Source organism: Lonchura striata, chromosome 2, assembly GCF_050655825.1.
Source record: "Lonchura striata isolate lonStrDom1 chromosome 2, ASM5065582v1, whole genome shotgun sequence".
In the NCBI taxonomy this organism is placed as follows: domain Eukaryota; kingdom Metazoa; phylum Chordata; class Aves; order Passeriformes; family Estrildidae; genus Lonchura; species Lonchura striata.
The window spans coordinates 106,647,159-106,672,519 of record NC_140704.1 but is presented as its reverse complement, the minus strand read 5'-3'; the positions used below and the strand labels follow the sequence as shown (position 1 = coordinate 106,672,519).

Sequence of the window (25,361 nt, the reverse complement as noted above, 5' to 3'; positions counted from 1 at the left end):
AGTGAACTCAGTCTGTCCTTTTCAAACCCTTTTTCTTTTAAGGAAAGAAAAAAAAAAAAGCTGAAGAACTTTCTGGAGTCATTCCCCTATGATTGTTTCACCCACAGTGAAACAGATAGTCCTACTCAAAAAGATGAGTTTGGAACATTTTATTCTTAGAATGTGGGGTGCCTGGCAGTGGATGCAACACTTGAAGACCCAGAAGAGCACATTTTTTCATTTTTTCTTGCCTCTGAAAGTGTATTCCTGGGTTGGATATTGGGTATTCACAGGGTCTGCATTTACATCCAGTGTAATACTCAAGATTCCTAGGAATTGCTGCAGCTGAGTTGGCAGAGCTTCCTGGAGAGTATTCAGAGAAAGCTTACAGACATCTCAGCAGACTTAATGACATGGATCTTTTATAATTGTCTGCAGGCTTGATGTGGTGATAGTCTCATGCCTTTTCAAGAAGAGCAGGCATATTTGCAGAGCTGAGGTTCACTTCAGCTGTGTGGGAGAAGCTGTGTGCTACCTAATTCTCTGGAGCATAAGGCTTTATCTTGATTATAAAGTCCAAGCTTTGTTTAGTCATATATCTCTCAGGTGAAAGGGCAGTGTATATTTTGTTGCCTGTCAGGGTTCAAGAAGTGTTTAGATGATGTTCTCTGTCTTTTGGTTTGGTTTTAGGTCTTCCTGTGAGGAACAGGAAGTTGGTATCCATAATCTTTAGGTGTCTCTTCCAACTCAGGACATTCCCATGACTCTTTGACCTTACATCAAGACTTCATGTTGCCAATTTGATGCCAGTGTTGAGAATGCCTTCCAGGGCTGCCAAAAGGCCTTTCTGTTTTCACTGAAATACTGAGGACCAGTCTGTGTTGTTAGCTTCAGTGGATGGTGAGAGAAGAGGATAGAGGATCCCACAGGCAATTTTGTGGCTGACATTGTGTATAAGTCAATGATTTATAATGTGGAATTTAGTGGAAGGTTTTGTGAACATGGTGGGTGATTCAGGAGTACTGAATATTGAGTAAATGTGTGACTGTGTCACTTCTGCCCAAGTCTGAAATGTCCTCATCTGTGTAGTGAATTAGAGGAGCTTCCAGTTTTCTCTCTTCTGAAAGGAGTCTGGTTTTTGTGCAGCAGAACTGCTCTGGAATCAGCAGTCAGTAAAGAAGAGGGTTGTGCTTCAAAGTCTCACTCTAGCTCTGAATCAAAATAGTACAAGAAGCCTTGACTCTGACTATTAATTTTAATGTAAATTAACATATTCTTAAAAATACACAAAACCTCTGACAGTTTGAAATGTTATTACTAATGTTATTAATAATAATCTGTGTCAGGTTTCTGGCAATACGATATATATGGTATTTGGCCATAGAAACAGAAGGATAACCTTTCCCATAGTTTTTTTCCTCAAGACCTGTCGTCTGGAGTTCACCCTTGTTTGTAGGTGAACCTTTACATGCTTGGATGGGGTACTGTAGTTTAGCAGATTACCACGTATCAGCTGATGTATAATAGATGCCTGAGCGTGTCTGTAATGGATTCCATGTGCTCTCCTTGCTGCTGGAAATGTTGACATTTTTGCATAATCTTTCTTTCACTGTGGAGCATAGTCGGTAATTTTCTTTGCATTTGCTGCATATAGTCTGAAATAATACCTGGTTAGGTACTGCAATTTAGCTGATGTGCCAAAAGATCTTATGCTATGTTAATATCCATGGCAGAGCAGGGAATCAGTGTTAAATACTGTAGCTTCACTGGTTTCCTTGTAAATAAGCTCATTTATTTTCAAGGAAGTGCTGTCACCATTTTAAGAGCTTACAGTTAATTGTCTTCATTTTTGGTTGCCTCCATTCTCTCAGAGATCTGTGATGCAATTTCCTCACTTGAGTACTGACATTTTCAATTTTTCATTGTTTCTGAACTCCTTTCATCAGTTTTCATGCTTTTTCTTCTTCACAGAGGGGAAGACAGGAAGTTAGTGCTGTATGTGGATCTTGTGAGAATATGGCTCCAAGTTAGGTGACAGCTCAGGTGACTGCAGGACTCACTTGATAGGTATATAACATAGTACCAAGTCAGTTTCCTGAGCTGCTATTCATTTTAGTCAAAAACTCCAACCTCCTTTGGCACAAATCCACGTGTTCCACCCAAACCCTCCAAACTGTACAAAACTTCCTCCCAGTGATTTTTTGAGTTTGTCTGACCTTACTGAGCATAATTGAGAAAATTCTCCTAAGAAGATTTTTAAGGAATAATGTGGAGCCTTTTTTAACTTTTCTTACACAAAGCTTGGTAGCTTCCCAATGAGTAATCTCCAAGAGAAGATGTGACATTAATAGGTGAAGGGACAAAACAATGTAATTGTGTGATTGTCTTTGTTGTCTTTTAAATCACATAATCTGTGTAGCCATCCACATCTGTGAATGTTGTATGATTCCATTCCCTTACCAGAACACCTGCAAGATGTCTAGATGCAAATGAAACCGAAATGTACTACAGAACTCTGAGAACAAATTATATATGATAACATTTCAGAGTTATAATATTTATAAAATTCAATATTTTTTCAAATACAGTGTGTTGTGTCTGTTTTGCTGTTGAAAAATGTAGGCAAAATAGCTCCCACTAAATGGTAGCTGACTACAAATCAGATTATGTAGTATGGAGTGAATTTTAATCCAACTTCTAAATATTTCTTGGTTCAAACTGTGTATTGTGAACACATACAAGCAAAGTGTTCAAAAGATTTAATAATTAACAGTAGTTTATTATTAGAACACCAGTTGCCCCAGCTTGTAAATATTTCTCAGGTTGGGTTTCTATTTAGAATCTATTTGTTAGTAGTGCAGTCTTTGAACTAAATAATTAATTTCTTTTAATGAACCCTTTTCTTTTTGCCAGGTAATTACTTGTATATGTTGCACACCATGCATAATCTGTACTACATATATATCACAAATCACAATTGCAACCTGCATGTAACAACATTAATTGTTGATTACTTGCTGATTATTTAAATTGTCAAGCATTCTGACAATTAAGGATATATTTAATTCCATAATTAATGATCTTCTAAGTACTACTGCCTAACATCTGCCATTGATTTTAGGGTATGTCTGAACTGCTGTCCAGTTAGTGATAACAGTGTTCTTGCAGTAACATGGGTTCAAGCTGTCAAACACCTTCTGAGTCCAAGATAATCAGCACAGCTTGTTCTTTTCTGCTGTGCCTGCTGGTCTCTGAGCTATTTGTTTTGACGTAGCTGGTGTATTTCTGCAGGTACTAGTCTTATTTCTGTTTTATAAAATCACTTTAGGAATGCTCCCCTGAGGAAGCATTGCCTTCCTCTTTTTAACATTGTGCCCAGGAGAAATTGTTTGCTTTACTGAGCTATTGCCTACTTGGTGCATCTTAAGGAAGAGCATCAAGGAGTTTATCGTGCCTTTGGAGACAGCCTGCAAACAAAACAAAGCTACAAATAATTCCTAAGACCTTCACCCTCCTCCTAACTTGAGTAGAATTAGAATGTATATGGAAAAAGAGATCTGAATGTTACATAGATTTTGCTGGTAAGTGGCAAGATTGTTTTTAGATTCTTGGGCAGCAGTCTCAGTGGGTTGAGAGGCTCTAAAATTGATGCTTTGAGATACAAGTCATGAAAAGACTCGTCATCTAGTGAGGAAAGGGCGGCAGGGTTTTTTTCAGCATATATTTTTATTTTCTTTAATGTTTTAATGTTTTTTTCCATTTGGATTTTTTAGCAGGAGTACAATCTGGTGATTTCAGGGTTGTTTTCCCTTGGTTAGTTAATTGTTCTCAGACCAATTAGTCATATTTAAAATTAATTTTATATCTTAGAAGTGTTGCCATTTTGGAACATCACAATGTGCAAAAGCTACTACTGAGTTGATTCTGGAGTGGGGATTGTGTTCCCTGCTTCTAACCCTTCAAGCAAGCAATTTAGCCCAGCACCACTGCAAGTCACACACCGTCTCCCTATCAGTTTTTATATTTTGAATTATTTGCTTTGTACTTTGCTGGAAGTCAGTCATGGCAGCAGTGAACTGAAACAAATCTTGATTAAATAAAGCAACAAATGCTGCAGATTTGAAATCCAGAAATGGAATTGAAAAGATTAAAAATAGCTTCCAGTATAGTAACACAACTGTCTGTGCCACTGCACCATCTTTAAATGCAAAATCTTATGAAGCTGGTATGAAAAAATGGGGTAAGAGCCTGGCAGTAATTCCTGATCCTTTTTAGTAAGGACACAAAGGAGTTACATGGTATCACTTCACAGAGATGAGATTTACACTTCACCATTCTGACATGTTCCCCTGTAAATTAGGAGTTTAGGGAATAAGAAGCAGCAGATCAAACCTAACTTCTAAAATCTGGACTTAAGCATACATTTGTTTCATAACCTGCTTTGTACATGTTTTGCTTGGAGTTTGGCTCATGCAATGTACTTAAAACCTCATCTAGGACAGAGTATTAAGCTTCTTGTGCAGGAAAAGTCAGGCTCACATTCTCATGTGTTGTGTGTGTTGCATTCAACTGCACACATACAATTCCTGAACTGTGCTTTGAACTCCAAAGAAACTTTGAAATGCATATTGCATTTTGAAAAACAACCTGTGTCAGGCATCTTAAATAGCTCTCCTTCATTGACTTATGTGCTTTGGGAATAACTATTTTGAGAAAGATGCGCCAGGGCAAACCACATACCTAAATTTAAAAACCCCCGGCAGTCTAAAGATGGTCACAAGTATGGAGCCATGCATTTTTTGCCATAGACACAAGACTCTGTTATTTGCTCCTGTCCCTTGTTCCTAAACTAGAAAAGCATTTGGGCCTTCAGTAGAGAAATACAAGATAGCAACTGTTTTAAAAACAGAAAGAGAATAATAAGACTTAACAAGCCTTAATGTTAGGTGGCACACTATGACACAAAATAACTCATGTGCACCTCTAAGATCAAAAGAGTAAAAGGAAGTTAACTTTATTTCTGACTTTGCAATATACAGAATTCTAAAAGTGACTGGATGATGAAATTGCTACCTCTCTAACTACACTGGTCAAAGCAACAGTCTATTCTCTCCTCCCACAAAGAAGAATGCAAAACAATCATTATTTACATGACAGTGCATGAGAAACTCTAGTAGAAATATGTAAACATCAGAAGGTATAGAAAACTTTTAAAAGAACTTTAAAACTTTTAAAAGAACAGCGTGACAGTCAGGAGTTCAGTTTTCAGGCTGGATTGCTTGTTTCTTTGTGGTTTTGGATTGGCAGCAGCCACCAAAATGTTGTTCCATGTGCTTGAGTGTGGGTGTGAGTGCCACGTGGTAGTCATGTAAGAGTGAGAGGTGGGGAGGGAAATGTTGTGAAGCAATTTCCCACCCAAGGAGGCTTAAACACAATTTAGGCAGCCCACATCAGTAATCTGTGATGGACCTCTGCAGGGCCTGGGAAGGACCAGGTCAGGAACCTCCCTTCACAGGGCTTGGATGGGAAAGCAGTTGCTGCTGTTGTGATCAGGCAGGTAGTCCTAGGATGAGTCAGAAAGGGGAGAAGAATTCGGTGCACAAGGTACAATCCAATTTTCTGGAGAGAAACTGTTCCCAGTGCCTTGTACAGTACAGTCAGAGAAAGGTGTTCTGTGCAGTGAAACAAAGCAGGCAGAGAGGAGAGCGCAGTGTGTGATGCAGCACAGCCTGCTGACTGGGGATGCAGGGCGGCAGGATTGCAGCCTGAGCTTAAGCAGCTTTCTCAGCACCCCTTTCTCTTTCTTGTTTTTGCAAAGTGCTATTTTTAAGTCATGTGAAGGACAGTGTTTATATTAGGTACAATCCACCTTTTGACTGAAAGTGTTGTAATTTTGCAGCAACAAAGGCAGGAATTTACAGAGTGAGGTTGTGTGGCAACAAAATCTGTTTATTTCTATTGTTCTTTGGAACAAACGAGTTATCTTGAGTCACACATTTTCAGCAGTAAGCATTTATGTTGGTGAGCAGACCCCCTTTCTTTGTTTGTATGTAGCAAGGGGAAGTGGCAGGAATGAAAAGCTAATTTTGCTCTTCAGTGAAGCAGGGAGGATCAGGGACAGTGCAGTGCTAAGCTGCTTCCCTGGTTCCTGTTTGGCAGGCCTGCTGCAGGGAGAATGGTGTAAAACAGCTCTCAGGGCAGCATTCAGCAGTTTTTCCTGAGCAAATGGATTCCGTGTTTTAACCAGTTGTTTCCGGGCTGATAAGGTGGCGGAATAATAGGCAAAAAATCCAAGGGCCGCCCAGTCTCATGTTGCTGGAGTGTTTTCTCTGTTTTGACTGGAGTCTTTTGTATTGCCTGCAGGTGTTGCATCAGCCATGAGAAAAGGCAAAGTTTGGAGGTGGCAGTAAAAAAGCTAATGCTTACAGGCCAAGCTACTTTTGAAATGGAAAATTAGGGAGAAAATTGGACGTGAAATAAGTTTCTAGGTTTCATTTCTAATGAATTTACTAGGAAAACCGATTCAGATTTGTAGAGTCTTGACATCCCTACTGTAAGGTTTTCAAGGTTACCAGAAGTGTTTCTCAGGTCTCTATGTCACAGTGTGTAGCACTCTTACCAGGACTTTCCGAAACCTGTAATGCATAGGATCAAATTACTTTTTTAATTTAAAAAGGGAAAATGCTTAGTTAGCAGATATTTGAGTCCATAATCTTCATTCATCAACTCAAATAAAACAAAATAATGAATTTGTATACAGCAATTGATGGTATTTCACAGCCTTTGAACAGAAGAGGGATTATATTGCTACGCTTGGAATAAACTGTCATGTTTATACAATCATAGAATGATTTACTATGTGCCTGTGTGAAAAGTTCCTTTCCAGCTCTCCTTTAAGTCCCTTTTAGGTACTGAAAGGCCCTAGAAAGATCTCCAGTATGTATACATAGATTATAGGTACACTTGCAATGTGGTATTCCATAATGTGACAAAGTTGAATGGAGCTCTGGTCTAGTGAAAGGTGTCCTTGCCCATTACAAAGATGGCCTTTAAGGTCCCTTCCAACCCAAACCATTCTGTGATCCTCTGATCCCTGTGCCTTGCCTTCTTCAGGCTAAAAGACCCCGGCTGTCTCAGCCTCTTCATAGAGGAGGTGCTCCACCCCTCTGACCATCTTCATGGCCCTTCTCTGAACTTCCTTCAAAAGGGTTTGTGCCCTTCTTGGGGGCCCCAGAGCTGGATCCAGTACTCCCAGTGGGGTCTCACTGAAAATGGAGTAGAGGGGGAAGATCACTTGCCTTGACCATTTGGTCATGACTGTTTTGATCCAGCCCAGGATGCAGTTGGCCTTCTGGGCTACAAGTTCACATGGCTGGGTTGTTTTGACCTCCTCATCCAGCAACACCCTCAAGTCCTTCTCCTCATGTCTGCTGTCATTGCATTCTGACCAGTCTGTATTTGTGCATATTTTTTCTTCTGTGTATGAATCAATGTTTCTCTTTGACAATGGTATGTCACTATTGGTTTTACTGCCTCTTTCTATTTACTAAAAATGGTATATTCCATGTCAGAAGAGACTAAAAGTTACAGTCATTAAAGTTGGTATCAGTTTGATTATTGCTTTTAATGGAAGCACAATTAAAGTGACAGTATTTCAATTTATAATTCTTTGTAACTTACTCTCTTCATGTCAATAATTGTAATTCAGTTGTATGTCCAACTGGCATTTCTTGATACGCTGCCCGGCTTTTTTGTGGAATGACATTTTTGGTATTTTGTCTAGAGATACAGCAGGGTATTTTAGATCAGTTATTGAGTTTTTCTCTGCTGTTGTCCTTGACAGTTCTGATTCATTTGTTTCAAGGTTCTAGTTTCTGCATATGAACTGAAGGAATAGGAATTTACAAGCTTTTTTTGGCTGTGAGTAGATTGCAGTACTGAGGTACTTAAATCCTCTCAGAGAGCCTGTAGCTAAGCTCCTGTTATGAATTATAGAAATCATTTTGTGATCTACTGAGGTATTACAAATGTTTTCATTTCTAAGGCTCAGGTTATGGGTCTTGCTGTAAGTCAGCTGGCTCTTTAGAAAATACTCTCCTATGCAGCATTTTAAAAAATAGTCAAGTCCCTATTATCTGGCAGTAGCATTTCTAGCAGAAAACTTCTGACTGGTTTGGCTGGCTGCTCCACAGGTGTGCATCTGCCAGTTCCTCAAGATATTTTTAGCATTTAGCATGTCTGAAAGCTGAGAACCTGAAAAAAAATTACTTTACTCTGCAGTGGTGGGATCATGGATCAGGTAGTCCTTTCAGATGCCTCTGTGCATCTGCTCTTATGCCAAGTGTTCCATAAGAAAGAGAGGGTTGATTTTTTTTTTCTTTTTTTTAAGATTATATTTCAGTAAACCCCAGAAAGTTAGTTGTTAATGTATTTATCTTCTTAACAGAGAAAGCTCAAAGCCAGTGGGGAATACAGGAAACAAATGAGTAACTGTCCCCAGCCCTCTGTGATTTGAGAGGCAGGTCTTTGCATGCACACCTAGATTCAGTTGTCTCAGACACTTTGTTGCAGCATATTTCCCTGGGAAACATTTCCATCATTTCTGAGACCTGGTTGTCTGCTCCCTGTTCTCCTCTACCGTGTTGTAACATCCCTGCCTCAGCTGCAGGTTTCTAGGTTCTCAAACCCTGTGGTCTTTCACTTTCGAATAGGCTCGGTAGCTCTTCAGGAGATGGAGCAGACTCTGCCTTTTTTCAAGGGCCTCAGCATAGTTACTTTTTTTTTCAGAGACTGTAACAGAAATGAAGAATGTGCAATTTGTCGGATTTCTTAATAGAGATAAATGCTTGTTCTTTTTTCAAAGTTCAGCGAATGAAAACAGGAGCTGCATTCTTGGGTCCTGCACTGCTGTTAAAACTTCAGGTTACTTAGTGCACAACACCTCTCTATTTCCATTTCAAGGCTTTTAAGATGAGGGTAATAATCATGGTTAGAAAAGTTATTTCAGATCTCTGAATGCAGGTTATTCTCTGAGACTTTGCTCTTTCTCTTCTTAAAGAACTTCTTCTTCCCAAGATAGTTAAGACCAATTCCATCAGGAGATTTTCTTCTTTTCAGGAAAGAGATCCTTTGATATTTTGAACGGTGTTGCTCTGGATGTTCTACTAAGTGCTGGGAGCCAAATCCATACCCTGTTCAGCCTGTTGCTGTGGATCAATAATGCCAACTTTAAGAATCAGTGGAGTGCTACCTTGCATTTAGAAAGCCAACTAATCAACCCTTTTCTTGCAGAACTTGTTTCTGAAAAATTTCTTTGGCGGCATTTGGACTTTGCTCATTGACATCTTGTGGTTTTTTCTTGTTGCATGATTCATGTAGTGGCAACACTGGCGCTTTAGGTAGAAATTTTGTGTAGATGGGAGGTACAATTAGAATGAATCAAGTATTATTTTCCTTTTGAGCCGTGTGGACTTAAGACCATACTTACAGCAATTTTATTCCAGTGAGACTGGGAGGGAGAAATGGACAGAGGTTAGGAAGAAAAAAATCTGGGAGAGAACAACAGGTCAGTGTCCATAGGTAGAGGAATGAAAAACAAGGGAGAAGGCAGAGCAGAAGGGCATGAGGGTTTTTCTCACTGCAAGGTTTGTTTTAAAATTAGAATTGTTGTTCTGAGAAAGTTTATTTAACATCAGGAAATTATGATATATTATGGAGCTGTATGTTATTCTCACAGTATGTTTTCATTTTGTATCATTCAGCAATGGATATGGTTTATAGTGTGTGCATCTATTCCAAGGTTAATTTCAGCATGTGTGAAAAATGGTTTCTAAACTTCAGCTTCCTCAGGGTGCTTCCAGTTACAAAAACCAATTAGAGTTAACTTCCCGAGCATAAGTAAAGTACTGGAAAAAAAACATCTGGATTTTAGCACGAACTTCTTGAGCATTGGTATGGAAATGTACCTGCTAACATTACTGGCATATTTTCTTCTATTCCATATAAACATTCTTGGGATTTTCAAGCTAAGTCTGTCAAACTTTGGAGAGGTTTACTTTAGAGTGTACTCAGCTCAAATGATGAGAACGGTCCATTTATTTTGTGACCTATTTATAGCCATTAAACAAACCGTGGCAAATGGATCTGCTTTGCTTAATTCACTGCAATTGGTGCAAGATTAAAAGCACGCAAAATAAATTCCTGAAAGTAGGAATAAATTCCTGAAAATAGAAGTGTATTATACCCTGCGAATCTCTGTATACTACAAAATTGTAATTCTTAAAATAAAAGCTGCTCATTCTGCAAGACCAAGGGTTGAAAATAAAATATTCCTCTTAATACTAAAGACATTTATTAGATAACTACTTTGGCAGATCAAAGTAGTTATCTAAAAAATGACCAACAAGAGAGATTTGTTATTTCTACTGTGAGCTATAGATGATTCTGCTTGCAAATCTCCAAAAATGATGTAAACATGAAAAAATGTAATTTAAAGTCTGGTTAATTTTAATCATAAACACAGCATATTTTGAGGGGTTTATGATGTTTTTTTGTTTGCCATAACATATATAACATATGAAAGAGTTTATGTACTTTTACATTACTTATTGAAAGAGTTGATGTACTTTTCCATGACAAACTGTTTTTATATTCCCTGTTGTCCAAAGATGCTAACTTAAATTATCTTTCTGCTTCTCAGGTTGTTTTTGAAGTGGTTACTTCAGGTCACTCTGGATATGTGGCTATTGATGAAGTGAAAGTTCTAGGACATCCATGTAGTAAGTACCTATCTTGTGTTGTAAAGACAGATCCCCTAAAATAAATGTGCTAGTATGCTTTGATAAATGTGGAGCAGAAGACAAGGAAAATGTCAGAAAACAATGTCACTGCCAAAATTTCAGAGTATATATATGAAGTGTTGTTAAATATGGCATCATTGCACCTTATTGTCTTTGAAGACATCTCTGCTATGTACACCTTGTGTACAGCACTTAACATGCGTCCCAAACCCAGACTGGGTGATATGGCAACTCCTTTAGTAAAAAATCACCAAATCATCATGATTCTGTGACTCTTAAGATTTTTGTTGATGAGGTTTCTGTCTGCATCAAAAATTCAGTGCAGCCACAAGCTAAGACATTAGTGAGAGCAGACAAACAACACAACAGCTGACTATATACAATTATTTTTTCCAAGGCTTAGAAGGAAGAAAAATCAGCTGGCTGAGTGAAGCTTTGCTAAGCAAGGTTACTCAGGGTACTTCCCAAGGTTCATGACTCAGTTTCTGCACTGTTTTACTTCTTTATGCTTCAGATATATTTCTTTATCTCATTGTTAAGGATATGTAATACTTAATTATCATGAATTGTCAAGTCAGACCTTATAAATAAAGCTTTAATGTGGTAATCCAGATATAATTAAATAGACTACTTATATAAAACATTATTTCACATGTATGCCGTTTGTTAAATAAGATGTATTAAGATCATACATGGAATAGGAGGTTGTGATCTTACAGACCAAATGACTGAGTGGGGAAGAAGACACCAACTTCTGTGTGATCGTTCCTCTTATAACATACTGTACTTGCATGCATTTCTTGTGGCTTTTAAGAAAGAGCTGTGATTCCAAATAAAAAGTACTCTATCAGTTAGTATCAAAGCACCTCATAAAAATGGTTTTAGTGTTAATGGCAGGAAGACACACACATTTCTTCAAATAGAGAGACAGTTATGCAGAATCAGCAGCTGTTATTTCTGAGTCACTTATTTCTAATAAACACTGCAGGCTCTCATGTTGTTAGAAAGTATAGGTGCTTCTGCATTTTGAATTTATATCCTTGGTTCAGGCAAGATAAGTCTGAAGCAGCATTTTGGCAGCTTACTAATTTTTTATACAGATCTTGAGAGGTTTGATGTTTGTGTTCGTACCAATCAATTCCCAAAACCTGCAAAAAATTCTTGTTAGTGTGGAGACTGAGTTATAGCCCATAGCATGTAGAGTTCTAACATAACAGTATTGAAATGCAAAAGCTTTAATGAAAAGTTGTTTGAAGAAGTAATTAAAATGTTAGTAATTAAGACATCAAACCAGTTAAATTGTCTAAGAAACTTGAGAAAGTTTGAAAATTGAAGTAAAACTACTCTGTGTCTAAAACTTTGTAAAGCTCATGATGATATTCTTTCTGTATATCCCCAGAAAAATAGTTCTGGAATTATTAACTCTTTAAACAAAATTGAAATGGGAGAAATATTTGATAGGCAGTTGCCTGATTAGCACAAAAACCAAGCAGAAGACTGTAGGCACATAGAAATTAAAGGAATGGGTTGTGATAGATAGGCAGGTTTTTGTGTGTATATGTGTTTGTTTTTAAAGCCCAGTGCTCTTCTCCACTTAGGCCATAGTTGGTAATTCAGAAAAGCTATTTTTTTAGAATTTTAAGAAGAGCAAGGAAACAGTAAAATGGAAGGAGGTAAAAGCAGGTTTAAAAAAAAAATAGTTGAAAAATGGGGAACATACTGAAGAATTTTACTGGATATTCTGACATTAATAGTTTCATAGGCAAAAAAGTGGAAAATTTTGGTCTGAACTCATTTCCCTAATTGGGAAATGTTTGAAGAAAAAAAAAGGCTATATGTGTAATAAATTTACTGTAAGGATATTTGAAAAAATATTTTATTGCATATTTAGATAATAATTTGAGGCTATTTTATTCCATCTCCTTTTTCTTATACTGTCTTGCACTGGATATTTAGCAACTTTTTCATGAAGCTAGCTATTTATAATTTTCTTAAAAATGCAATTTCTACCAGTAATAAGGGTTTTTAAGAAAATATCATCCACACTTTAAATTATTGCAATGCTCTGCTAGAAGATAGATGCTTAGTTTGCTAGTCTACTGCTAGTACTAAGATTTTCATGTTGAAAAGCAATGTTCACAGCCTGGTTTATCTATTAGTAAAGACAGTGCAAGAAATCTGCTTGGTTGCAGTAGGGTTTGAGTAGGTTGGGGAATATTGTGCTTTAAATTATAGGTTTCTTTATAAAATATCTATATTTTCTATATTACATGTTTGACTCTTTTTAGTAAAACAGAAATAAATACACTTTTTTACTTCAGCAGATAGAATTCTTGTTTGAATATCAGTTTCAGCTTGCTTGTAGGTATATTGCTTTAGTTTTTACTGAGATTGTCTTATCTTTCTAAATTAAAAATAAGCATTGGTATGGAGCATATGTGTTGTGTTTTGGGTTTTTTCTGCAGTGCTGTTGAAAAGTATTATGTTTAAAGAATGCAGCTGTAGTTGATGAGGAGTGTTATGTTAGTATTGTACCTGTTTGGTGGGCTGCACTTCTGAAGGATCTCTTCTATAGACAGTGTACTTGGCTAAGAAGAAAAACCTGTTCCCCTGATAAATCATTTCTTACTGGCTTGTGGTTGGTAGTGCAAGCATCTAATAGGTGTGTCTTCACAACATTTTTCGTTTTCAATACGATCTTTTTTTAATAGATTGTTATTTCAAGAGGGATGCTAAGATAGTTTACAAAGCAGGAACAATTACACAGCACCTTTCTATTCTGCTCTTTCCAAGGCATGGAAGTAAACCAACCTAGAATCTAATGTGTAGTAAGTGACTTGAACCTTTTAAAGCCAAACTATTTCATTTCCTTGGTGTATTTTCTTTATAGCCCGTACTTTGGTCTTGCATAACTTTAATGCTTGTATCTTTTCCAACAGCAAAAACTCCCCATTTCTTGCGTCTTCAGAGTGTGGAAGTCAATGCAGGACAGTTTGCTACTTTTCAATGCACTGCCAATGGCGGAACAGACTCAGGTGACAGACTCTGGTTACAGGTAATTTCTTTTTTTCCTAATGCATTGGTATCTGGAGGGAGGAGTCTGAAAGAAATGTAAAATGTGAAATATTATGGGCTCTCAATCTTATCAATATTAGATTTTATAACGCCTTTGAACTGCTCCATGGTAGGTATTCTTTTGTAGAAAGTGCTGCTGGAGATTTTATTGCCTTGTTTCAGTGGAATGCCTTACTAAAAATAAAGGTACTGTTTTCCTTACCTGTGGCCATCATGAATAAAGTCTAAATCCCCAAGGAAGAACAGATGACTTTCTTATAATGTCTGTGCTCTAACTATAGTATTATGCATAATGATTTTCTTGGCTTACCTCTATCTCTGTTTAGTATTTCCAGCTAAAATTCCATTCTTACCATTTATGTGTAGAGAAGACCGTGTATAACAATCAAATCTGACCTTCTGTATCTCAAAGCCAAGGAATCTTACTTACATTCATTGAGTCCATTGTTTTTTACTGAATCGGTAATGCAGCTTCTAGATGGGTGTCAGATCTTGATTTAAAGTCTGTCTCCAAATCATTTTCTTTCAGTAAAGATACTGTTCCCTTATTCATATGTGTAGCTTTGTATCAAAAACATGCTATTTTGCTTGATCTTTTTTAATAATGGAGGTGCAAGTTTAATGGCTGTCTTGCTGCCATTATTACACAGTTGTTCCTTCAGCAAGCAATAGTGAGTGTTTGGACTTAGCATTAGGGATACAACAGCCTCCAGATTTCCATACATAAAAACCAACATGCCGGAACTGAGACTTTGTGAGAAGGAAGTAAGGACAATCAAAATAAGTGAAACAACGTCTGAGAAGTTCAATCAGATGAAGCTACAGTAAGTGGAGAAAGAGGGATAGGTGAAATTGGCAGTGGCAACAGGTGGGACTTAGAAATTAAATTCTCTATGCTTTTAAGCAATTCCAGACTTTTACTATAGTTAACCTTTTCCATGGCATTTGCATTTTATAAATTATTTAAGTGTGTAGGTTAAACAACTGAGTAGTTACAAAATTTCTAGCAAAAAAGAAAAATTAAGATCACTTGAAAAGCAAAGCCTCATATTTATCTGTATATGAATGATGAATTGTTATGTCTGTTCAGAAAAAGCCTGATCAAGTACATTGAAGGCAATGAAGATCTCCCTTGGTTTTATTTGGGTTTACATGGGTATTTCCAGCCTCTTGCTGATACAAGGCTGATACTTTCCTAGTTCTCCATCACCTTAAAGACAATATTCACTGTTGGATTGGTGGAATTAGACTCCTGTCTTTCTGAAGCCACCAAGATTTTTTTGAAAGAATTATTTTTCTAGTCATGAAAGAGTTTAGCATGTATGGGAAAATAATGGGTTGCTATTTCATCAGCTATATTTGAACTTCGATGTAATGCTCTACTGTAAATCTGAAGGTAGAATTCAATATAAGGAAATCCTCATTCCATTCAGTTTTTTCAAATGTTTCAGGACAGTACCATTTCACAGAATTTAGGACACACATAAATTCTTTAGCATAATGTATTTTTTTTGTTGTAGAAATTACATACCCTTCTAGACTTTATGTAATACAAAACTGTTTTATTAACAGCATATCAATTCCAAAATATCTGAGCTTATTTGAGTTGATTCCTTGTTTATACATGAGATTTTTCTTTTTCTATATGAAGGATAAGAAAGGAGTGACAGACTAATAGAAGAATTTTATCTTCCTACAGGGCCACTGTTTATTTATTCTGCCTGTACAACTATAGGTCCCTCTGGTAATCAGCATAAGGTTGTGCAAATTCCAGGTGTGCCTTTGCATAAGAATGTTTTAGAAGTTGACAGGATCTCCTGGTTAGCTTGGATTTATTTTTGTACTTGTTTGCTGGTTTCCACAGATGTCTGCTGCAACATACAGTAAGGCTGATCAAACAGTTGCATGTGTGGGGTGCTGCAAAGCCAGGCTATGAGAGAGCAGTTCCCTACAGGACCAGCTGTATTTTAGCACACTAGGTCATTACTGGATAACAGATCCCCAGCCCTTGCAGCTGTCCATTCATCACCTGACTCTGGTTTTGTGGTGTGATGTTGAGGAATTTTGTATATGCCTGTGTATGGCATCTCATGATGCAGGACTATGAGACCAGTGCAGCTATCAGTAACAGCTCTCAGAAGACATGGAAATGTGGCATCTTCTACATCATGTGACTGGTTCAATGGACACTGAAGATCCTTGCATTCCCAGTAGCACTAAACCAAATATTCAACTACAAAACATCTTAATAAAAGGCATTCTTATATACACTAGAGCCAGAATAAAATGAACACCATTCCCTGGGAACATTTATGGTAGCACTCAGGTTAGAGGGATTCAGGCTTTAGCGGCACTGCAAACAAATCATGCAATCTCCATTATATGCTTAGTTTGTTCACCAGTAAGACTGAGCCTTTCCTACTATCCTCCTGGTGGTCTGTTTCATTACACCTATAAAACCTTAAGGGTACATAATAGTAAATAAATAAATAAATACAGTTGAGTGTTATTATCAGGGGTTTTTCAGCATTTCTGCCATGTAAGTCGTATCAGGAGACCTAATCTGTTTGGATTTGACAATTTCAGAATACTGTGAGATAATTTGCTCCCAAATGATTTCCAGTACCTGTCATTTTTCTCAGATTCACACTGTTAGTCTAAACTGCAGGTAAATTGCCAGGATGAAATCACAAACCCACTGAATTCAGTGACATTTCTGCAGTTTCCAGTAGTGGCAGGATTTCAGTACTGTACTTCTGCCTCTTTTATTTAGTACCTCTCTGCTTCTATGCAGCAGAGTTCAAGTTTAGAGGTACACATTTATCTGACTAACAAATTCTTTACTTTTTACAGAGAGTTGGTTCATTATTTTAGTCTCCATGTCTTTCCTAAGTACTTGTTGGAAACAGCTTACATGTTCTAAGTCCAATAATGCCCGGGTCTTGAAGCAATCCTAAGTGAAATCCATAAATCATACTTTATTTCCCTCACTTTTCTTTTTTTCCCTCTTTTCAATTCTTTCCTAGTCTTATTCCCTATGGAACATGAAGTCTGTTAATTTATGCAGTATTGTAGAACTTTTTGCAATTGAAAGGGCCTTGAGGGAATCGCAATTCATATGTTAGCTGCCCAAATTAGACCACTGAGGCATGAAATTTGTTTCATGATGCTGTGATCAGTATTTACTCTTTTAGGAAAGGGAAGACAGAAGGCTGTTTACCTACTGCATAGTGCAGAACAACATTTTTCCTCTTTCCACTAGGCAGCCATACTCTGTAGTTCATGAGGTATGATCACAAGCTTGTCAGATAATCTGACAGCAAATTGTGGGTATTTTCAATGATACCATTTCAGGTTAAATTCAAATGAAAGGACTCAAGAAAACCACATGCTATCATACAAGTTTGTTTTTGTCATTGTATTGAGTGTCTTGTCATTGGTCATAAGGTCACTGGTTAGATTGTATGTTTATGAATTCACAGCTCCACCAGCTTATTTTCTTAATGTAAACATGCCTTAAAAATAAATCTGAATTTCTACAATTAAAAAATCTGTCTCATCTGCTTACATTTTCTTTTTCACATCTGTGAACAACACAGGTTTTTGCCAGTATGGGATGATTCTTTCTCTCCTACTGAATGGTTGAGCAAAAATGTCATTCCTGTGCTCCCACTGTTGGAAAGAAATGAACAGGTGCAACACTGAACCATTAATAGTCAAATGAAAGCAGCTGAGATACTCTTCTGAAAATCCTGTTAGTGTCCACTAAATTGGCATAGGAAACACAAATCTGAATTATAGGAGAGAGGGCATAGAATTCCTTTTTGGAAGTAACCTGCTTTTGGTGCAGTGTATTGGCTTGCAAGGAATTGGCTTGGTTTTCCTTAGCTTCTTAGGCCTGTCTCCATCTCTTCATTTTCCCATCCTCATCTGCTTCTCCTCATTATTTGCAGTGGGTTCATTCAATTGCCTCTATGTGCTGCTTATTCTTAGAGTGAGCTACAGTATTATTTACAGGAAATTGCTGTCAAATCATACCCAGATATAATGAAATTCCATTTCAATATCAAACACAATCTTTTGGTACTGCAATTGCATTTTTCAGACATGTGCTCTGACTCAGTGTTAGTAGCCTTTCTTGAGAGAGGTTCCTCAAAGAGTGGAAAGCTATAGGTGATGAAAAAGACAGGTCATCACTTCATTGCAGTAATTTATTTTCCTGGCTTTATTCTAAAACACGGTTGAAATGTAAATAGTTACTTTAAAATATAATTCTCAGACACATAAATTGTATTGCAGAAATAGAGAACTAAAAGTAGAAATTTGTTGAAGGTGAGCAGTTAACAATAGGATCCCAGGATATGTGTGACAGCTGTAGTAAGCAGCATCATCAGATTTACCAGTACAAAGAGACTAATGGATGTTTTTTGATAAAAAGGGAGAGGGTGAAATCCTTCATATCTTGGTTTATGCATGCAGAATGTGTACTGCTTCATTTGCAGCCAAGAAACTGAGAAACAGTATCACTTTAATGGCCAATCTCTCTTCTACCTTAGGTAAATAGTTTATTTCCTGGATTTTGCTTTTCGTTTTGTCTTTCTTGAAAGCTGTCTTTCACCTTATTCAGTGTATTTTTTTTTATCCTCAGTACTCTTTGGCTGAAGGTGTGAAGACTATGAAAGATTTTATTCATCTATATACAAAACTACCTGTATGCATTATTTATTACTTTTTCAAAGGAAGAGATATAGTCCTATGTCAGAGGGAGTTCTGGAAAGCAAATTGTTTTCCTCAGGAATACAAACATACCCAAATGACAGATATCAAAAACATCCTTGTAAGAATGTAGAACAAGTGAAATTACTCTTTGCAGATGATGAAAATCAAATAGATTTATAGGATGTACAAAACTGTGTATGTGTGTGTGTGCTTGTTTATGTAAATTGCATACAGTAACCCAGAAGGTGAATGAAGTTCTGGGATTCCATAAGAATTTTTTGTTGTTGAGACTTTTCTTGAGACTTTCCCATAATTATAACTTTCATTGCCACATTTTGAAGCACTTGAGGAAAAAAATGTTCTGGCCATTTTGATAATGAAGCAGTAATTTAACTGTTATATCATACATGTGTCTTATAACTTCGTAACACAAACAGGTGGAACTATTAATGTAAACTGTACAATGAGATAGGCTTAAAGATGTTCTTTTGAATACTAAAGTATTTGCTGTTTGATGTACAGGTGCATTTGTGTACTACAGGAGTGCACAAGACCATTTTTCCACCTGCTCATGAATAGCTCAGTCTTCCAAGACTGGTCAAACCACCTTGTGCACTGCAAATTGTCCAGAGTACATTGCCTTGAGAAGAGCTTTAATGACATCAGTCAGCAAAATATTTTGCCAAGATTCCATGCATCCTAAAGCATATACATCCTGATGTGGTTTTAGTAGATAACCTAAGATGATTTAACTCTCAGAAGAACAATTAATGTCCTATAGGAAGGGATACTATACATTACATTACTGCATAGGTGAAAGTTAAATATTTTTTTTTTTAAGTCTGGTGATTATTTAATATTATTTCCAGGTTTTGGAATGTTAATTTCTTTGTGTCCCCTTTGCCACTCATGTATATATTTACTTCTTTTTTTGCAACATATATTCTGTATTTTCTATTAATTTTCATCAATCAGTTTTAGGGTTTTTTTTTCAGTAATTGCACAGTAATCTTACCATATGGCAGAAGAATGGCTATGAAGAACAGAGTGTGGGAGGCTTGTGATATGTATTGTGGTTGTGTTAGTCAGTGTCTGAGGAGCTGTGATCTTTGATGAAACCTTTTCCCTCATTATCTACCTTACATATGAATTATCTGATGCATATAATACAATTTTTTACATTTTTTATTCTTGTCTGAATACAGATTTTACTAATGCTTCTCTGATGTTAAGATTTCTCTTACTGTATCTTTAATATTTAGTGATACCAGAGACAAGGAGAAATTAATTAATTGTAGACTGTTAATGATAAATCCCAGTGAACATATGCAAGAAGCACAATGTCATCTTGAAAATGATCTATCTGTGAAGTGTTTTGACTTTGGTGAGGTTTTGGAGGTGGCAGAAACCTTTGAGTCTAGCGCTTTAATTAGTAAGCTGTATGCAGCTGGACATGTTTGGAGTGTGGTGGGTACATCCATTAAAGGTGGCTTTCCCCTTTGGACACCAAGTTCTCTGTTACAGGCCAGCTTCAGCAGCACTAAGTGGTACAGCAGGTGCTGTGTACTCTTCCCTTGTAAAATGAGCAGTTAAAGGCACAGCTGGAAAAAGTCAAATGCCTGCTAGTGCAGCAGCTACTCTGAATCTAAAGCCTTCCATGACTTGTATGAGATGGCACCCCTGTAACATTGGAGCCAGAAATAAGCCTTATATTCTCTCCAGATATTGAGGAAGCCTGGCCAACAAAGCTCCTCTACAGGCTATGCCTCCCAATCCACCCAGACTGGAACACGCAGCACAAAAAAGCCAAATCATGAAGGAATGTCTGTGAATTTTGTTATTAATAATAAAATAATTCTGATAGGGGTAGGTTGAAGAATAAACATCACTTCTATCATAGTGTACCAGCCCCATCATTCCTAAATGGTGTGTAAGTGTTACCCAAAATAGTAGAATTCTGGTGAAAATACTTAACTGAAAGTTGTGAAGTTCTATGTTCTGACATTACTTAAAACCCTTAAATCAGAAACTCTTCAGGTCAATAAGCACAACAGACCATTTTGATAGTGATGCCAAAAAAAGAAACTTACAGGGATATAAGCAATTTTGAATATTTTATTTAAAACCCTAAACCCTAAGCAGCCCTTGATGCAGTAGGAAAAAAGTAGCATAGATAGAGGGAAGATGTGCTTTCCTCTGTAGTCTTGCTGGTCATCCATCAGGCTGTAAGGAGTGATAATGGGTGGTGTCCTCCAAAGCCTTCCTTCAGCACCTGTCTAGCAGAGGTGGAGTCTGCTGTGCCAGAAGTCTGCTTGTGACACTGAAATATACATTTGATATCTAACTAGTATATAGTATATATATATATATATATATATAGTGTATATATATATATATATATATATATAGTACTATATAGGCAATATGGGGTCTGAACATTTTTAATAGAGGCATTAAAGTTTGAAAAAGCCTTTTTATCACAAAAATACTGCCCCTCGTCGGCTGTCTCTTTGGCAATCTCCAGTGTCCAAAAGAGACTTGGGAGAAGAAGTAAATCTGCAACATTGATCAACTGTAGAAGTTTCGCTTTTAGAGTTACACTGTAAACTCTGTTAAATCCGCTTCCTTATGGACAAGACTGCAAACCCGTTTGAGACCTGCTGAAGGCTTGGCAGAGTTTGTTTGCAAGTAACCTGAACAATTAGTGGATTTTGATATTCTGCATTTGCATGTTATATTTGTAGTCTCAGAACTGCCATGCAAGAGAGCTGTTATTATTTTTGTACTACAAGGATGATACAAAACTTGAACTATGGACAAAATACTTGTGGTAACAGGTAATAATAGTTCTTGTTTCTTCCTTTTCTCCCTTTTTTTGATATGTATCTCAGGTGTTCAGAAGGTACCAAATATTAATGAATTAACTACATACATTGATTTGCAGAAAATTTGCTTATCTGCAAACAGTTATGGACATAAGTCAGAGGAGATACATATAAACCTTTCCCTTCCTCCATACCCATATATATATTCTCATATGATGAACTGACCCATAAGAGAAGTTATTCTGGGATTACCTTTATCAGGGGTAACCTTTTTGAAAGGTCAAACCTTTTTGAAATTCTTGTTTGATTTATAAAATTAAGTAACCAAAGTGTTCACTTTTCAAGAAACTCATTGTGATGTGTTAGTCTTCCAGTTATTCTGGAGTGTTAAATTATAAAATGGTGATTAGCAGACATAAGATAACTAAACAGTTGACCTGTGCCACAGAGGGCTGGTTAAATTCAGCTTTCCTTTCAAGAGTGCAGGATGTTGGCCTGTTTCTGGATCCTGAAGACTGCCTTGATATGAAGCACAGTTCAGCAGAAGTAGAATCAGTCAAGGACATGCAAGGATTAGGGAACTGATGAAATAAATTCAGTAAATTTTCTGTGTTATGCTGGACCTTTGGGAGGAAGAAATAATGACTTTTACCATGAATACTGCAGGTAAAATGTACAAACTTACTGCTGGGAGGAAGGTACCTTGTTCAAATTAGAGTTGAGGAGAAGCTTTTTTTCTTCTTTTTTAAATAAAGAATAAAGGTTGTTGAAGCTGTTTTGAGGCAAGGAGAACCATAGTTTAAATTAAATCCAAGGAGAACACGATGGGAAGGAAACAGACTACTGGGAAAGGTGAGTGCTGGGGAGGGAGCTATTAAATTGTGACTGTCTCAGTAATTAAGACTGAAGACAAACCCCTCTATATCATCTTCCCTGTTACATGAGCCAATGTGTGCCTTCTTTACTACTGATTATTACTGCTTCATTGTCTGCATTCATACACTGCACTGTCAGTATTGAGGGGTTTATTGCAGTTTTCTGCCTCTGTTCTCACCATTCATTCCTCCCATTTGGAAGAATTGATCCAGGAGGCAGTAGTTGAGCCCCTCATGCTTTGTCATCCTCAAAGCTGTATGTGTTTCTATCTTAGCTGCTTCTTCCTTACCTGCTTTGTAGGACTCAGTGTTGCTTTGGGTTTGCCTGCTATTCTGATTGTTTTAAACTTTGGAATCGACTTCAGGGTGGCCCCAGAACTTTTTCTTCCCATGCTGCCTTCCTTCCTAAGATTAACACTTCTGCAGTGAAGGGAATGTGGGGCATGAGTGCACTGGTTTTTAAGTCTCCTGTCATGTAGTTGCATAGAAAAGGCAGACAAAGACCTGCATTGCTATGCTTTGTATGGTGTGTACCAATGAAAATTAAGCTAATGAACTCTGCTTCCTCATTGTCACTGCATCACTCTACTCCTTTCTAGCCCCTCCTGGCATCTGCAGAATGCCAAGCCCCAGAGTATTTAAATTCCTGTATATGTTCTCTTCAGTTTTTAGCAAGTTATTCATACTAGCTCTTGGAATTTTAAACACAAATAGAAGGATGATGAGACGTACTAAGTGTTTTGTACTTCAAAGAATTAAAATACAGTAGGTCGGCGAGTTCAACAAAATGCATAGTAGATACATGGATCATTGCCATAATTTTTATCCAAAGTATTAAATAAGTGTTAGATAAATATTTCCTGGTACTTTGTTTTCTCCAGATGTTTCCAAGGCTGTAGTTTCCTACAACTCATTTTATATTCTATTGTGTGCTATTAAAAATGAATTGAAAGAAAATTTTGAATTTTACATATTTTGTGAGCACTGGCAAATTGTTAGAATAAATAAACTCTTCTTAGATGCTCTGGAATTTAAAGGAAAAATAAGAAGTAGATTGAACAAGAGTTTCGTTTTTGGGTTGATTTTTCTTACTTCTATAATGTCTGTGTAATGGTAACAGATTTTCTCCTGTCAGAATGATGCAAAATAATTCCAGTACATGAGTAGAGAGTAACTGCTTTGGTTAAATTACACAGAATTTAATGACTCCAGAAAATGCATTGTCTTTGTTTACTTTCTGTGTTTGTATCTGTGTCTTCAAATAGATGTCAGGGCTTAATATTTGATGTGACTACTCCATGTGTAACTTAAATAGTGTTTTATGGTACTACCTGACAGCTCCAGCCAGTATTTAGGTTTAGTAATAATAAACAGGGACTTCTGCAGGCCTGTGTGATTTGAAGAAAAGGCTCAGTTATCAAACATTAAATAACTGAAAGGAGAAACCTTTCTTGAAAGGTAAAATAATAATAGTTTGCTTGAATGCCCATTAGTTACACCTGCAGAGTGCAATTCTGTCTCATAGAAGAATAATTCCAAATAGGACAATAATAATCTTTTTCCATCATGGCCTTATTACTTGAATGAAATATAGTTGTTAACTTAGACAGATGGAATAAATACAGGATAATCACAGGATATGTGATGGCTCTAATCTAGACTGACAGTTGTGTTGGTTATGAACACGAATCTAGAAATTCAGAGGTAGCCATCTTAGTTACTGGAATTATATGAACTCTGCAAAGCAATTTTCCCGAGGTATTAATTACTATTTGATTTAGATTTCATACATATTTTAAACAAAAATTGCTTCTGGCCTTGCTGGTTTTATTTGAGATCCCACTGGTATAACTCTATCACAATTTTATAAATGTGCATATTTGGAAGTGGGATAATGCAAACCCTTTCTTCTGCTAAAAGTATGAAAAGCTGCCTAATCTTCCTTTATGGACAGAGGGTGACTGATGTTTCCTTTTAACTCTCTTCTCACAAAGTTGTTGATACATGCCTTGAGAGTGACTATCGCTGGTAGTGCTTGATGTAGCATCCCAGAAGTTCAATACCTTTGAATTGCTGCTATGTCTTTGTTAAAAGTATTTCTGAAATGTTTAATATATAGATTGTTGCTGCTAAATTGCTGTTCATTTAAAAGACTTAGAGTTAGTTCATTGCCTAGAAGAGCCAGTAAGTGTGATTTAAATAACTATAACCTATTTCTTTTAATTCTAACTTACCTAAAATGGAAAAATAATGTGCATTTTAAAGTGCTTTTAGTTGTCTGTATATGCACTTAATATGTTGGTACTAGGAATATGGGTTTTTCAAGCTGTGTAAATCCTGAAGTTAAATTAAGCTTATTTTTATATCCCTATATATTAAATAACTTGTTGTTTAATAGAAAATTTATTCTTACAAATGACTTACTAGTTACGTATTTTCATTAGTTGGCTTAAGTAGCATTTTTTTATATATATGTATTTGGTATTTTTTGAAAGCTTTCTCTGAGCATTTGAAAATGCACAGGTTCCTCTGCAGCCAATGGAATCAGTTACTTTCATTTCTGGATCTCAGTGTTTATTCTGTGACCATAGTTCTTGTGTTCTAAGGAGGTGAGATAGCTCTGCCCAGGGGACGTGGCCTTTGTAGTCCAAGCAGGTCTAACATTAAATGATTATGGCAGCTTCCTCTTTGTAAAGAATGAAGTATCCTGTTCACACAGCTCTCCAACTCCCAGGGGCAGGAAAAGCTAACAGCCCTAATCAGTAGTAAAGCCTCAGACTTTTGTGTGGCAAAGCAGAGCTAAAGTAAAGAAAGTTAAAAGAACAGTGTATTTATTTTAAAATTATATTATAAAAAACCAAACAAATGAAACAAAAAAAAAAAAGCCTCACCCAGAAAACAGGATGCTACAAATTTGCTCCAACAACCTGTGCTAGTAGGTCTTAATACCAGTACTGTAGTGTTCTATTGTAAATCATGAATTTTATCCTCCTTTCTGGAATGGGGTTAGTAAATTACAGACTTGTCATTTTTTTGTTTATTTTTCAATAAAATATCATGTATTTTGGAAGACTCAGGCTTTCATGTAA

General features: G+C 36.8%; 1 protein-coding gene across 14 annotated transcripts in view; it reads left to right on the top strand.

Annotated features, from left to right (window-relative positions):
* Positions 1-25,361, top strand: part of PTPRM (protein tyrosine phosphatase receptor type M) — a 442,640-nt gene that overhangs the window by 135,940 nt on the left and 281,339 nt on the right. For all 14 annotated transcript variants that reach the window (XM_085573754.1, XM_021525191.4, XM_077784280.2 and 11 more), the window contains 2 exons: positions 10,679-10,757; positions 13,718-13,833. In XM_085573754.1, coding sequence (XP_085429880.1) covers positions 10,679-10,757; positions 13,718-13,833 — 195 coding nt within the window. The remainder of the gene's footprint in view (positions 1-10,678; positions 10,758-13,717; positions 13,834-25,361) is intronic.